General features: G+C 50.1%; 4 protein-coding genes across 4 annotated transcripts; 2 read left to right on the top strand and 2 right to left on the bottom strand.

The window, feature by feature from the left end:
• Window positions 1-155: 155 nt before the first annotated feature.
• Window positions 156-1,381, top strand: BP5553_00706 (Uncharacterized protein; the record flags this gene model as incomplete). Its single annotated transcript, XM_032009329.1, has 4 exons — window positions 156-515; window positions 566-630; window positions 682-905; window positions 960-1,381. The coding sequence occupies 4 exons, from the start codon at window positions 156-158 to the stop codon at window positions 1,379-1,381; spliced, it is 1,071 nt and encodes a 356-aa protein (XP_031873383.1).
• A 3,184-nt stretch (window positions 1,382-4,565) lies between these two features.
• BP5553_00705 (uncharacterized protein) lies at window positions 4,566-6,658 on the bottom strand (the record flags this gene model as incomplete). Its single annotated transcript, XM_032009328.1, has 3 exons — window positions 4,566-5,945; window positions 6,007-6,320; window positions 6,379-6,658. The coding sequence occupies 3 exons, from the start codon at window positions 6,656-6,658 to the stop codon at window positions 4,566-4,568; spliced, it is 1,974 nt and encodes a 657-aa protein (XP_031873382.1).
• A 1,233-nt stretch (window positions 6,659-7,891) lies between these two features.
• On the bottom strand, window positions 7,892-10,378 carry BP5553_00704 (Uncharacterized protein; the record flags this gene model as incomplete). Its single annotated transcript, XM_032009327.1, has 1 exon — window positions 7,892-10,378. The coding sequence occupies one exon, from the start codon at window positions 10,376-10,378 to the stop codon at window positions 7,892-7,894; it is 2,487 nt and encodes an 828-aa protein (XP_031873381.1).
• A 1,836-nt stretch (window positions 10,379-12,214) lies between these two features.
• BP5553_00703 (Uncharacterized protein) lies at window positions 12,215-15,721 on the top strand (the record flags this gene model as incomplete). Its single annotated transcript, XM_032009326.1, has 2 exons — window positions 12,215-12,411; window positions 12,484-15,721. 2 exons carry the CDS (start codon window positions 12,215-12,217, stop codon window positions 15,719-15,721), a joined length of 3,435 nt encoding a protein of 1,144 aa, XP_031873380.1.
• Window positions 15,722-16,152: the final 431 nt, after the last annotated feature.

Here is a 16,152-nt window from a genome sequence, read left to right as displayed (position 1 = left end):
ACGGCGGTTACATACGGAGTATCGTCATTTCTTGTTCAAAACATTCCTACCACGACAATACTATACAATATCTTCACACCTCATTACCCCTCCCCCGAATACTCGGCACGACTGCCTCCCACCGCCCCCGAATGCAATTAGTTGTCTCCTCCCTCATGGCTTTACCAGCGGTGAAGACACTCCACGAGTGCCTGTCCTTCGATGACACCGTTCTTCGATACCTCCCTCAGCTATACGACCTTCCGCAACAGATTATTAAATCATGGAACAACTCTGCAGAGTTGCAAGATCTCTACTTGTCTACGAATCCCCTCATCACGGCCTTCGCATTCTCGCTATTTCTTGCCCCATTGTTTCTCCTCATATCAGAAATCAATAAGAACTACAGCCAGGTAGACAGGATGTGGAGTATATTACCTACTCTGTATATTGCCCACTACACGCTATATGCGCATATGTCTGGTCTGCCAACCGAGCGTCTGGACCATCTGGTTGCTGTTAGCACCGTGTGGAGCGTATGAATTCATTTGCCTCGTGTCGCGTTACGGTCTAACAAGTCTTTTAGGTGCGGTTAACCTTCAACTACTGGCGGAAAGGAGGATATAAAATTGGAGGAGAGGATTACCGATGGTGAGCGCAGCATATCCATATTCGCCGTTCTATGCTAATCTGGACTGATAGGGCAATCCTCAGAGAGCGCATCAACCCCGCCGTCTTCTTCATTTTCAACGTCCTCTTCATCTCCCTCGGACAATCCATCCTCCTCTTCCTCATAACGACGCCACCATATGTTATGCTGTTGGCAGCACGCTTGAGGCCGGAAATGTCTATGGTTGATATCATATTCCCGAGAGCTCTAATGCTGCTAATACTCCTCGAGTTCACTGCGGACCAACAGCAGTGGAGTAAGTCCGCCAGAAACCTAGAGATAAACTGGCATTAATAACCCCAATCTACAGACTTTCAAACCGCAAAGAAATTATATCAAAAGACCGCCAAACTCCCTCCTAAATTCGAGCAAGAGGATCTAGACCGCGGATTCGTTGTCACTGGCTTATGGTCATGGAGCCGCCACCCAAACTTTGCAGCAGAGCAAGCCATTTGGGTCGTTGTTTATCAATGGGGTTGTTACATTACTGACACTTTGTACAACTGGACGCTGGTTGGAGCAATCTCCTACCTGGCACTTTTTCAAGCCTCGGCATGGTTCTCGGAGTCTATTTCAGCAGGGAAATATCCCGAGTATAAGGAATATCAGAGAAGAGTTGGGAAATTCATCCCAAGGCTTAGTTCGGACCTTCCGGGTGATTTTAGCGACGAGAAGGTCACCCCAGCTGTGGAAGAGAAGAAGAAGAAGGGTGCTGTGGCTGCGAAGAAATAGATGCAGGGAATCAGTGGGGCTGGCTTGCTGTTAGGACTTAGGTATGGACTGCATAATACCTATTATCGCTATAGTTCAACTTCGTCTCCTCGATTATAGGGTACGTTCCCCATTATAGGAAGTGTCCTATGTAGTAACAGACATATAATTTTGCTTTGAGATGCAGGACAAGTAGACTGCTACTGTAACGTTAAACATCTAAGCTTTATTTTTTTAATACAATATTAGCATGACGATGCAGATACTAGTGCCCCATGATGCGCCAGACATTCTTGCTTTGCCTAGTTAGTTAGGTTACAAGGAAAGTTACTAGTTGTAGCGAATGTCTCAGATAACATCACCCGTTAACTTTTATATCATTTTTATAAATTGCCACATGTAGTCAGCCTGGCTGCCTGAATTACGTTGTGGAGTTTGGTACTTCCACTGCTATCTTCAGCTCGTTCTGTACACCTGCCTCATCTCTTTTGGTTTTTTATACTCCAGTCTGTGGATTTATTCCGTTTGGAGCCGCTATTATGCCTAGAGATTCTCTAGGTCTTTCGAAAATTTCGAATTACTCAACGCCCACTCATTTTACCTTGCCTCAGTATGGTTGCTTCTTGGGTAATACTAATTCGAGTATGCATATTCCCTGTCTATTATGAATTCCGCGGGGTTGTTCTGTTCGTAATTACCTACTGAACTGTCCGGGCAATCGAATTTCTCAATCTGGGTCAATAAAATAGTCAGCCTGTTGAGATCTAAGGATATCTCGCTACTTTTTTTGGTACCATGCGGCTCCTCGAGTAGACACGCTCCATGTGCTGCCACACTCTCTACAGTAAGTCTGAGTACCTAAGGTACCTACCTACCTCCCTTAGGTAGGTACTGTGGGCTTCCGTACGCCGTACGCGAACCCCCGTGGCTACACAAGATACCCACAGACTTCGAGTAAAGTGGCAGACTGGCGTGGATACTGATTTACACAATAGTCTACTGCTTTCTATCCTGATCTGTATCTTTCCTTACACTTTCAGGCGGAGGTATTTGAATAATAGCAGATATTCGCACATATCCAACTTTCTTATAGTAGATTTTATGCCTTGGGAAATAGATACTGACGGCTCTAGTTGGGCACATATACCAGCATGTACCATACTTAGCACCTAGTTACTTCAATGTACAGCAACGCTATGAGTTAGAAGTCGAAAACTGGATGCGGGATTTGCATAGAAGTCCGTTCAATGGCACCATTTTCTAAGCCTTGATGTCTCCTATCAACCCCGTTTTAATTCTTAAGCACAGGTACTTACAATTAGAGAACGACGAAATGTATACCGTAGGGCATCTGTTCCAAATTAAAACATGACGAGACGACGATGATTTTTGGGAGAAAGGACTCAAGAGATTTGTGGTGTGAAATCCAATGATCCAATTTATTTTCATGTAGCACACTCAGATAATTTTGGTATATACAGGTTTCCCTCGAAATATATGGGGATATGTAAGTGTATGAAGTATAGAAGCGCTCCCAAAACGCTCCATAAAAACACCCGAAACACCATCTAGAATTCAGGTATATTTCCCCAGTTTCCGCCCGACTTAAGTCGCAGCCCCAATAGCCATGTTTTGTCTCGCCTGCAATCGACAATGGGGGATATGTATATCCACCTATTGGCTAACAAGGGGGAAACAAATGTACGTCTTTCTTGCTCCGTGGTATCTTCCTTCGCTCATCCAGCTGTTCCTCCAGGAGTTCAATCACGAGCTCCCTCACGAACTATTCCGCTCCGCTAACCCTATTTCTTCGCAGCCCCCTTCACCGGTTTCGGTTTCTTATACGGCCCATTGGTCATGAAATGAATGTACCACGTCAACAGTCCCATGGCAACGCATGATAATATGACGACGAGGAGGATGACGAGGAGGATCGGGTCCTTTTGTAACACAGCCGTGGCTTTGGGTGTGAAGTTGAAGAATTTAAAGGCGTCGGGCCCGGAGAATGCGTTACCCATGGTGGCGTATGAATAGAATAAGGGACTCTGCTTTGATGTGTGTGGGGAGTTCGAAGGCGAGTCGGCTCGAAGCAGATGATCTTGGTGAGCGACGAGGAAGATAGATGATGATCGTGCCGGTCGGGTTTCCCAGCAGGGCGGGCGATAGTGCGAGTTAAGAAAGAACTATTGAAGAGCTTTGATATCTTGAAGAAGGCCCGAGCGAAAAATGAACGAGGGCTTTCGGGTTTAATTTCAAAGAATGAAGAAGATGTAGCAGTAGTAGAAAGAATGGAAAACCGCGATCCGCTCAACAGACGACAGTAGTATGCAGTAAGAGATGGATGGGCATGCAGGTTCAATTTCACGCCTCTTCTCTGCCACTAAAACGTATATTTGTGAAGTCACGACTACCTCACGAGCAAAGGAGAGAGGGAGGTGCAAGCGGCTATATCATATTAAAGCTTTATCTCTTGGTTATTACCTGGCATGGCCCCTTTCCCAAACAGCCCACGGTGCAACGCTCATGTTTCAGGGAGTTTTGTTTCTATTGTCGGGGCGAGGTCAGGCCATTTTTCCTACAATGGAGGTTAAGGGTCTATGGCGAGGTTTGAGGTGTGTCGGAGATTGTCGCGAGAAGCTGGTTGGCGGCTTGGCAGCGTCGGGGCTAGGGTAAATGGTCTGAACATTGAAGGCCATCATGTCTTGGGATTCGAATAACGGCCGCCAAATAATAAGTATACGGCATGGACTCTGCATTTGAGGCGCTGAGGAACGGCCCGTTTCGTACTTTGGTAGCAGATGCAGTTGTACGCGCGGAATCTTGCATTTATTGATTGTTTGTACTCGTACCACCACCACTGTCTCTCGTTAATCGATTCGGAACACTTGCCGGACACGCTGGGGTTGACAGATGTCTCGGAGCGCATTACATATGCAGCTGATATCATATCGCTCTCAGAACTTCAGACGACTTTGCTCCTTCCAAACCGTTACGGATACGTCTAGATACCGAGGTATATTGTATATACAAGCATTTAAAAGGTAGGGCTTGACGGATGGTGCCGGGCGACATGCCACGTGGATACAGGATGACCTTGAACTCGTTTGCTTCAATCTACAAAAACACCGCATGCATCATTCACTTGGTATATTATGTGTAGTAGGCGCGATTACATCGGTTTCTTCTAGCACTTTCCATCATCTATTTACTCCTGAAGCGCTTTATCAGCTTGTTCTAGCATCGATTTTCTGGCATGGACTAGGGCGTCCACGAGGCCATCCATGGATCGATTCTGTGCTCTCACTTCATGCAAACATTTCTCCAGTTCCGCGCATCGATGTCGGAGATGCTGTATTTCCTCTTCGAGAACTCTCACTGAACCCCGCTGTCCATTTGCGGACTCTGGCGCCATCGTGCTCACTTCCGCTCGTTCGCCTCCAGTGTCTTCCAACTTGAATATATTTAACGGCTGCTGCAACGACGCTGGTTTTTCCATGCCATCGACTGACGTCGCCGAAGTTGGGTTTGCGGATCCCACGGACTCCAAACCACCCTTGGAGCCGCTTCCGGTTTTCAACTCCTGAATCCTCTGTTCTAGTTCCTTTTTCGAAGCATCCCATCTCTGCTTCTCCCCCACAGCCATAGCCTCCAATTGACTGGCTTTCTTGACAATCTCAAGATACTGCGCCCCTTCCTGTACAGCAGACTGTCTGCATTCGTCCCTGCTTCTCGATATATCCTCGATATCCTTCTCCAAGTCAAGGACTTGAGTCTGGAGTCTCAGCTTCTCCTCTGTCAAGGTTATAATTTCAGCATCTGATACACTATGCTTCTTTTCTAGCGCACTGGATCGAGTCTGTGAGCGTAGGTAGGCAGCAAGTAGCTTGTCATGCTCGGCTTGGAGAGATGATAAGGCAATCTTTTGCACAGAGACATCATGCTGTAGTGCAGCAGAATGGGCTTGCAATGCAGAATCGGAAGAACGCGCGGAACCGATTGGTGGTAGGTATATATTTGGGGAGGATGGCTGTAAGCCCAAAGGAGTGGGAACGTTAGCTGGCTGCGATGTGCTCCCGAATGAACCAGCTGAAGGGGATGGGAAGCTGGCAGATGTTGGCGACGAAACGGATCGGCCAGGAGGAGATGGTAGCTGGCGGGTTGATGCCAAAGGGGGGTTCATGGTAGAAAGTCGGCCATGGGATCCATCCGATGACTGGGACGGATGGTAGTTGTAAGGGGATCGTACAGGTGAGGGGTCATCTTTGACCGAGACAGTGTCCCTTGTGTAGAGCTTGCCATCAAAGGCAGGATCGGAGGGTTCAACCCTCAATCTGAAGGCCGATTCCCGCTCCGTATCCAAACCTCGGTTCATAATATCGGCATGATCTATAGAAGATTGCATGCCATTCTGTGAGCGCTCCGTTTTGAGCCTCTGGAACGTATCTGGAGGAATTTCTTGCACGAGCCTGTCCGCATGCCTATTAATGTGATGGACCCTATTTAGCATCCAGTTCAAAGTATGTTCTAAGCCGAACTGCTCTACCGGAGGATACTCGTCTTCGGCTGTACTAGGTCGATCGGGACTCTGTGAATATGTGACGTTAGTTAAAAGTCTCACGAGCAGGGGAGTAACCATCTTCACTAACCAAACGTGGCATCCCTCTCCCGTACCTGTCATCGTACGGAATCCGTTGACTGAGCGTCCCCACTAGCCGCATAAGCTCACTTGCTGTGGTTCGCAGGATAGTTGCGTAGCGTTCGTCCGATTCCACGGAATCCCCATCTGGTCGTTCCGTGATGGCCTTCCTACACCGGCGACAGAGATTTGTAGACTCTCGGGGCTCTACATGTTGGCCAGGTCGTCCGCTAGTATTTCCCCATCCTTCAACTCTTTGTTTAGAGGCGAACTGAGGTGATTGGGTAGTGCCATGGCTTATGCGCTTTGGATCATATATCGTATCTAAAATGGGAGACCGAGTTAGCTATCGATTGCAAAATGGATACTTGGTGGAGCATACGGTTCACCCGTGAATGAAGCATTTGGCCATTCACGCCAAAATTATCCCCCGGGGAGTGCTGATGCTCATCGCGCACATATCTTGGCCGCTTGGCCTCCAATTCTGTTGATTCTCGGGGATAGTGATTGCGCGGATCGTGGATTGCTTCCCCGCCATGTGGCAGAGCAGGACGGCGGTCAATGGGAGGCAGTCCAGTTCCATTCCATGTGTCGCCCCTTCCTGATAATGTTATGCCCTCATCCCAAGGGCGCTTGATCCCCGGCCGCTGCGACTGCTCCATCACCACGGCGTGGAGGCTTATATTTTGGTATCGACGTGTTTGACCGCCCCATCTATCCAACCTCTATCCCGTGGCAACTTTTAGACTCTCGGCGGTGGAGCGGGGACCGGTAGTGGCCCAAAGACTCTCTGCTCTAGTTTGGTAAGCATACTTCGAGTATTCCGAGGGGGAAAGTTTGAGATTTGGAATCTGTACGTACAATGATGCTTACGAGAAGCAGAGCTATATTTATTTAACCAATATCGCAGCAACAACTATGCGCTGGCCACGATCAGCCCATGCTGCTCCAGCTACTTTGGTATTATTTCTGATCTGAACGCTGCCACCATAACTTCAGTCGCACTGCTAGTCCATGGCCACCGGCAACTTCCAGTCCAGTGTCCACACGTCCTCCAGGGTGATTTTGGCGGGCGTCGATGTGCGAACCAGGCTCATTAACGGTCAGAAATGGGCAGTCGGGAAGTGCTATCAACCTGGCTGGCATCCTGCGAGCCGTCGGTCCAATTCAAGGGTCATTAATAATACCCAGTTGGGTTCCTCGGGGCGGAGATGGTCTGTCATACTAAGTACCCAACATCCCACGATCCTATTCGCCGACAAGAGGGAGAAGGGCATCGCTGACGGGTTTTGTCATCCCTTTACGAAGCCTTGCTGGCTTACTCACCGAGGGGCCAGCGCCGGCTTACTGTGCAGGCGGCCCCATGTTTGGAGACTGAGACTGGCTTGCGGTTTTGCCAGCTGGAGATCACGGCGCGGCCAGTAAAACGAGATGAGATGGCGGAGGGAGAGCTCGCTAGGGGGAAAATTAGGGGATTGGGGCCGTTGGCGCAGAAGCCAAATCTACAGAAGCATGCAGAAGCCTGCTTCCAAGGCTTTTGCTTCGCCCGATCGTAAGGGGCGGCGAACCTTTTCCCGCTGTAAACACATGGGCGACGCCACAGATCATCGTTCAGGGGTTGGGTCGTTCACAGGTCACATGATATGGGCGAACGCGGAACTTCGCGCTGCGCTGGCCAAAGTCGCGGCAGTTGTTCGTTCCAGCAATTTTTTCGTGTCACGGTATTGTATGGTATTGACTGACTGCATTGATGGATGCTGCATATGGATGTCATTCTTTACGAGCTGTGCTCCTGTACGCCAGTTGCCCAATCTCGGTGTTTCTAAAATTACACAACACAAATTTGTTGAACGCCAACATCTTCGACCTGCCCAAAGTCACTCACTACCTTAACTCTATCGCCGGCCACGCTTTGGAGCAGGTGACCGTGACCTGGAATTGCTGTAATCTCTCCTTCTCTTCATGGGTGGCGTAACAGATCTGCTATCACGGCGAACGCGTCTCCGTGGCGGGGATCTTGAATAACTATCGTCCCTGCGACCTCTGCGAGGTGGGGTTACAGAATAATCCTCTCTCCTTGCAGGTCGGCGTGGTGGCGGGGATCTTGATATACTGACATCACGACGCCGGGGCGAATTGCTCACAGATGAAGTATTTCTGCGGCTACGGTCCCGTCGAGGGGGGGATCTCGAATCACTAACTGCTCTGCCTCGCTTTGGAGGGGGGGTGACTGAAAAAGAATCTCTCCGGCCTCGTCTTGGAGGCGGTGACCTCGAGTAGCTTGTATCTCTGTGTGCCCTTCGTGGAGGTGTAACCGAGAGCGATTCCCGACCTTTGGTACGCCGTGGCGGAGTAACAGATCTGGAGATGGATCTTGTCAAACTTCGCCCCCTCTGATTTCCCCTTCCCCTGACATCTCGAGGTGGAGTTGGTGAAATAGAGCGTCGCCGGGGCAGAGCGCGAGTCCTAGAAGGGGTTCGAGACCGCGAACGGGATCTCGAATATGAGGAGCCTGTATATGACGAATAACTAGACACTGAACTCCCCGAGTCAGAGTCAGAATCACCAGCTGGCGCTGGCGGCGCAGGAAGCGCCGGCTTAGGCATATTCTGAAGGTATTCGCGCATCTGCTCTGTTACCGCGCCCATGCCGATGCTGGTAAAGTAATTGATCGAGAATCTTGTGTTACGAGGGTTATCATGAGGGAAAAGACCCTCGAAATAAGGTTGCAGAATATCATCTTTCAGGCGAGCCTGTAACTTGGCCATGCCCATTGCCTCAGTGAGCTCCTGAAATAGGATTTTGATGAAGATCCGGCTGCTGGACGTCGTTTCTTCTTCGTTGAGGTGAACCACGGAGAGGACATGCCATCCAATAGCATCGGAACTGAGAAGATGGCCAAAAAAGCGAGCGATGTTCCTTAGTCGATTTGTTTCGTATCGGTGAATGGTTTCGTAGTATTTGACGAATGATTGCTCAAAGAGATCGGTCCATAGACGATTGATCTTAGCAAAGCGCTCCCCAATCAGGCCGTAGAATTTCGAGTAGGTCCTCTCCTGAGAGCAGCACTCAATGACCATCGATGGTAATTCTGGTTCCTGGCCAGCCGGTAGTGTCACTTTCATCAGCTTATGACAACATTCTTCTGGATCGATGCTGGACATGATCGTTAAATATATAGTTCGTCGGAGATTCACTAGATCGGTATTGCTCTGGTCCTTGATCTCTAAAGCTTTCTCCCCCTGCTTCTCGTCATCATCCTCGCTTTCATCGCTTTCGTCATCTTCATCGCCCTCCTCATCGCTCCCCTCTCCAAGTATTTCAGCCTTTAAAGCTCGGTACGCCTCCTCGTGTTCTTCCCATTCCGCATCAAACTTGAAGATATTCAGGCTATCTTGGACGTCGATCTCATCGTCCAAAGCTGTCGTATGCGTGATCTGGTCTTCTTCCTCCACAAGATCAAGTTCCTCTTTGATGACGGGGTTGTCCTTGTACTGATCCTTGCGAACTTGGAAAAGCACCTCAATCATATACTGAACTCTCTTGTCAATATCCGCCTCATGCAGAATGTTTCTAAACTGGTCAAACACAGCCAACGCAACAGGACGATTCATCTCCTCTAGGTGTTGTCCCACCTCTCTGGTAAGACCAACGGCAATTTCAACACTGTCATCTGTCGGTTTGTGAAGAAGGAGCAACAGAATCTGCGCTGCGAGGATCTCACTGGAAACCTGTTGATTGACCAAATGAGCAATGAAAGTTGTCGACGAAAGACATACAGCCTTGTCGTTCCGCTTGAAACCCTTTTTGAACTGAACAATAAGACGTTTAAGCAGAAGCTCTCCAACTTGAGGAAGTTTCGTGTTCACGATAGCTGCCATTGCTGCGTATATTGGCGTGAACGGCAAACTGGCAGCCTGCGCCTTCATGATGCTTCTGCAGAATAGGCCTCGGCCTCGAACCAGATTCTCCCCAAAGAGCTCGGGCACGATGTACTTGATATTTGAGACATTGACTTTGTTGATCAATCCGTTTATTGACTTTTTCAAAGCTTCCCATGCCATGCGCTGGTATTCTTTGCTGCTTTTGTCTGTGATTTGAGACTGGAGGGCTCGTAGCCGTGCCGGCGGTATATAAGTCCCTCCTGATCGCATATTCAATAGCTTTTCATATTCGGCCTTGGCCGCAGCTTGCTTCTCTTCCTCGGTCCTAGGTTTCGCGACAGTCGTATCTCTGCCTCGTGGCGCAGAGTGATGGTTTGGGGAGCCCTCCCCATTTCGCCTGTCCCGATCTCGTCGCGGGGAGGAGGGGACTCTATTCGCAGACCGTTCCTCCAGGTGCCTCTCTGTATTCTCCACCGGTGGCCGTTGTTCCACCTCCATATCGGTTGGCTGAAAAAAATAACCTAGATCCCAGGCAAATTGATAGCTCCCAAGTAGTGACCGCGTTGCAGCCTGCTACGCTTTGGGGTCCTCAACAGTGGTCCAACTTCAGCTACAGCCGAAATCTGATCCCCTTAATATGCGCAGCGTTGTAGCGCGTTTGCGACGCGATATGGGCAGGAGTCCGCGAGGTAAAAGTGTCGTGAGGCTGAGGTGATGGATGGAATATCAGGAAGGTTGGAGGCGAACCGGGGTTGATTTTCTTCCCAGATCGCGCTAAAATAAAGTTCGCGTAGGAAGGGAAAGCCAGATCGATCAAGCTGTAGCTGGCGACAACCACCTTGGGAAATCATCGAAACATCATCACTACGACTACAACCGTTCAATTGTTCGTCCCTTGGATCTGATTCTTGACGTTCGCTTCCATTTCCAGTCTGTTGCAACCATGGTATGAATTGTCCGAGGCCGCACCTGCGAATCAACCAAACCACGCGCTAACATGCACAGCTCGATAAACTAGTTGGTCTTGGGATGCTCGTCACTGCGACTGTCGTGTTTCTTTATTATACTATCTGGACGCTTCTTATGGTATGATTATGAATCCATCTCTATATTTATTACTAGTGGCAGGATGGAAGCTCACTGCGAATTCTAGCCCTTTGTCGACTCGGACCATCCTCTCCAGAACGTCTTTCCCCCGCGCGTCTGGGCAATCCGCATTCCTGTCATTCTTATATTGTTGGGTTCAGCGGTCGTGGGCTCCTTTTTAAGCGTGGTGATGATCCGGAGCAACAGAAAGACGGCAGCGAAGGCCAAAGCGGCTGGCAAGAAGAAGGCGTAAATGATCCTTGGGCGTTGGAAACCTCCTAGGGCAGTTTTCGTCGACTACAGAAAGGGGGAAATAACATATCTGGCCAACATAATGAAAGTCGCGGGTTCGGTGTAGTTTGCATTGCAGAGACCATATCATGGCCGCGCACCAGCAGGCAAATAAAGGGGTTTGGGGTTTGGTAATGGCTTGGGACAGTGATCGAAACAACTAGTGTGCAATATACCCCCATATTCCCTCTCCTCTCCTCTCCTCTCCTCTCCTCTCCTCTCCTCCTCTCCTCTCCTCGGGATGTCGTGCCATAATACCCAAGACGCGACCGGATCCGAATTTGCCGTTGAAAGCCCAAGAGCCAGATGCGATTATACGCTCTTCATTTGGCCAGATTGCTGTGCGACCACTGTCTCTATATACCTTATATATTGTATCCTTTACTGTGCCCTACGTACAGCATGGTGCTGCGTACCTGGCAGACAGTCCACGCTCCGCGCTGTGAATCCCGGCAAGCCTGTCCAGCTGCGGTATCCAGGTGCGCGAATCAGGGTCCTCCAGCATCAGCAGTGACGCTACAGTACCGAGGACTACGCAAGTGCTGTAGCACCTGTTGCCCCTCCATTTGGCCCCATTCCGACCCCGACCCGGACCCCGTCTCCAAACACCCTCCAGCTCTCACAAGGAGCTACATACTGTCTACATCTCCTATACACTTGCTCGCAGAAGAAGACATCACAGAATACCCCTATCGCCATCACATACCACATAGATATAGAGCGCACGACGACCCACCGCCATCAGCGCACTGCAGTGCATCACTCTCGAGAGTTCTACCCCCCGTCTCCTTGAATTCTGGCTGTTCGGGACGCAAGCGGGGAGCACTCGCACCCACCTCGCTGATCTCTTGAACCAGCTTGCCAACTCAACCCAGCCTTTGCTCTCACCACGCCAGAGAGTCGCGGTCTATCTACGGATTTGCCAGCCCATCGAGGGATATCCGTAATATCTTGTGAATGCCGCCTTCACTCGATAACGACAGCATCAATACTCCGAGCAGTAGCCCCCAATCCCAACCCGGTAGGTTGACTCAGAGGGGATCGGCAGCCGCAGGTCACATATCCACGAGGAACAGGAAGAAGAATGGGACGGCGAAGGATACTGGCGGTAATGGCGTATTGGCAGCGGTGAACAAAAATGCTGCAAAGATGTCGTGAGTACAGGAACCCTAGACTGCGCCCGGTCTGACTCTTAGGTGCTCATCGACCGTAGCTAATAGCCATAGTACCAGGAACGCGAAGTCATCAGCAGCAACTCCTACTGAGTCACCGGAGAGCGAGCCGCAAGACTCTCCTCCAAATGGCAATCCAGTCACGTCCCCTTTGTTGGATGCCCTCTCATCGGCCACCATAGCCCGGTCCTCGACGCACAACACCAATGAGTGGGCAGATAATGTCCCTGCGTATTCAAGCTCTCCCAACAACCTTATAAGTCTAGGAGACTCTCCTCCGATTTTGCCCTCTTCCTATGAGGAACGGGTTACTGGATCTGACTGGCCGACAAGAGAGCAAAGGACGGTGGCAAACGCCCATCTCGCCTCAGCCTCTCCGCCGGCAAATCGACGTCGGCCCCTGAGCTACCAAATGGATGGAGCTTCTGGTCAAGTTCCCGATGACCACCGCTCTCAAGTATCGTCATACGCTGCTCGGCGAAGCTCGATGTATGCCCAACATCCTAGATACGCCCAACACCCTCCGCTTCCCCATCAGGCCCAAGCTCATTTCTATGGAGCTCCTGATGCCAATCTCTTGCTGTCGCCACCCGGGCCTGGCCTTGTTCCTGGGGAGAACGGGTGTTATTGTGGCTTTGATAGCCTGCCTGTCTCTCAAGATGCCTCGAGATCAGCCGAGAAGGTCATCCTGACAGGATATGAGGGGGGGATTAACATCCATACAGTCACCAAAAGAGGCCTCAAGAAAAGTGCAAGTCTTGAAGGACTTCGGGGTGGGGTATATAATGCGAAGATCTTGCCATGGAACATCTTAGGGAGAGCTTCTCAGCATTTCCCATTGATTGCCGTTGTAATACATGGGCCGGCTTTGACATCAGGTGGCTCACCCAGTGGCTCGGAAGCCGGACCCTCACCCGATGGAATCTCTACGACCCATAATGGGAGTGTTCGAGGTTCACCGAGGGCCTCTGGCCCACCAGCTCATGATAATGGAACTGTTGAATTCTATCAGACCACCGTGGAGGTTTATTCACTAGGCACTAAGCAACACGTGGCTACGTTGTTGTCAATTTCCAAAACACAGATCTCTATTCCGACTACTAGCCCGCTGTTCAAGCCTCCTCCGCCAGCCGGGGCCTTGACCATTCACGCAGATGAAGGCAACGTTGTTCTTGCGTCCGGAACTACGGGAGAGACTTGGATCTTCCGCCAGAAGGTGTCTGCGCGAGGCACACCCGGCGAGTTTAAGTGCATTGGTAAAGTCTGGACTGCGGTGCAACATGGAGTCTCCGTCGAAACCCCAGGACTTAGCGGACTCGCAGATGGTGATTGGTACTCTACAGAATCTATGGAGCAAAAGCAGTACAAGGCGTCAATTTTATCATTGAGGGGGCGGTGGCTGGCTTATTGCCCTTCTGCTCCGTCCTCCCAAGTTTCCCTACGCGCCACTGTTCCAGGCATATCCTCCATGAAAATTCCTGGGCTCGCTGCACAAGCACCACCGCAATTGCCCTCGATAAACTGCACGGTTGAGACTCCTGAAGGAGAAAGTATGGTGAAGCAAATCATGCAAGCCGGCACGCAGGCGCTGATTGAAGGAACCACGTATATTGGGAAGCAGCTCGGAAAACAAGGAGCTCAAGCTTGGAACAACTATTGGAATAAGCCTCCTTCAAGCCAAGCAGCAACTGGCGGTATGGCATATCATACCCAGCCAAATGCGGCGCATCAGTTTCCCCCTACCCACGGCGTTCCAACTCAAGCACCTGCGGTTGCAAAGGATCCAGGCTTGGTGTCGATATTGGACCTCGAGTCGCTGGCTCAGCACAACTCATTTTCAAACCCACCTCATCCCCTATCCACGTTCAAGATCCCTCACGGATGCAGCTTTTTGTCCTTTGCTCCCAGTGGTCTAGCCCTGTTTACAGCTAGTAGCAAAGGAGATATACAATGCGTCTGGGATCTCATGCGGGTGCATTTTGCGAAGTCGTCATTTCTGAAGGCAGGCTCCCAAGGATCGGAAAGTAGAGGTCCTCATGTAAGACAAATTGCACAATTTTCACGAATGACTATCGCTAGAATTGTGGATGTCGCATGGAGCTCACCTCATGGCGAGCGTGCTGCAATGGTCACGGAACCTGGAACGGTCCACATCCTTGACCTACCAGCAAGTGCCTTCACTTGGCCACCTCCCCGCCGGAGGATTACTTCTACAAAATCTGAAGAGTCTACTGGCGATATTGCCGGTACAGGACTTACGCCTGCTGGTGTAGCTACCAACGCAGTTAATTCTCTCTGGACTGTTGCTCGGCCTCTGGTAAGCCGTCGCCGTCGAAGCAGTTCGGGTATATCGGCAAAAACCATGACTGCTCAAGCGGGACATGGGACTCAGATATTGGCTGCCGGAATCAGTCGATCTGTAGGTGCTGCTACTGGAAGGATGAATGAGATGCGCAAATCCGGGAATACCAAGTTGCACCTCCCACGCAGCGTAACCATCCCCAGCAAATCATGTGTTCTGCTATTGAACCGAAGGCGGAGCGATTCCATTATCGTGGTAGGTGGAGGTGTTGTTAGGTTCTATACTATTAAGAACCGGAGAGCAGATCGCCCTGCAGACAAGCAAAAAGCATCTCGAGGAGCTAAATACGTCGAGTTTCGACTTCCTTCTCTGCCAGATTTCAAGGTCGCACCGGGCCCTATACGGGACTTAGACCAAGTCAGCGATCTTGGAGGCACCGGTGGAGATGTTGAGGATCATCGATGGAATCTCAGGAAATCACCACCACAGGCAGTACGTCAGCATGGAACTGAGCCATCCATCCCGCAGGCCGAGATTGAGTCTACTGCTCCATATCAGCCATTCCATTCTGATCGGCGAGTTAGCTTGCATGTATACTCCTCTGTGGAGGCATCCGTTTTCACTTCGTCTGCTTCTGGTCTTCTTTCACCGTCAACAAACATGAATAAGTCAGCATCAGCGCCAGTTAGAGGGGGTAGAACGCCTTGGGCCTTTGGTGGCGCTATCAAAACCACAAAACTTGACGTTGGGCCTGTACATGTTGCGGATGATGACCTAGATGTTCCCGTCGATCATCGTGCTCTCCCAACCTCAGCAATCGAAAGGATCTGGATGGTAAAGGACCACAATAAGGAAATGGAGCAGATCGTGGTTACCACCAGACGGCGTAAAGGCATCTCCCGGTCCGGCACCGAAGCTACTGATGCAGATGAGGAGGGGTTTTTCGAAGATGACTGCGAAGTCCTTGATTTTGCGAGCCAAAGAGTGTGATTTAGCTGGATGACCCCCTTTCATACACAGCACTCCTGTACATGACGCTCACTATATCTTTAGACAGGCGAGGGACGGTGGTTGATGCATGGTTGGTGTCTTTAGTCGGGTTTACTCTCTACTCTGCACCTCTCAAGAGGCATACGTGGCTACTTCAACTGGTCACTGCTTTCATTAATATTGGTTGGATTGGGTTATGATTTTTGGGGAACAGGTGCGGGAGTTATTGTTGGCGTTTGGATAGAGCAGATGGGGTATTTTGGGTGGGATTGGCACTTGCGCTGGTATATACAGTATGATTAACCAAAGATACCATAACTCAATCAGAGATGCATATTTTTAGATTCAATAATAAGTCTTAGTTCTTTTAGCCATACACCACAACATTGCTGCTGTCCCATTCCCTTGGCAACTAACGGCATATCACGTAC

The sequence above is a fragment of the Venustampulla echinocandica genome, assembly GCF_003357145.1.
Source record: "Venustampulla echinocandica strain BP 5553 chromosome Unknown scaffold_0, whole genome shotgun sequence".
Lineage (NCBI taxonomy): Eukaryota > Fungi > Ascomycota > Leotiomycetes > Helotiales > Pleuroascaceae > Venustampulla > Venustampulla echinocandica.
Note: the sequence above shows the minus strand (reverse complement) of the source record. Positions and strands in the feature narration are given on the sequence as shown.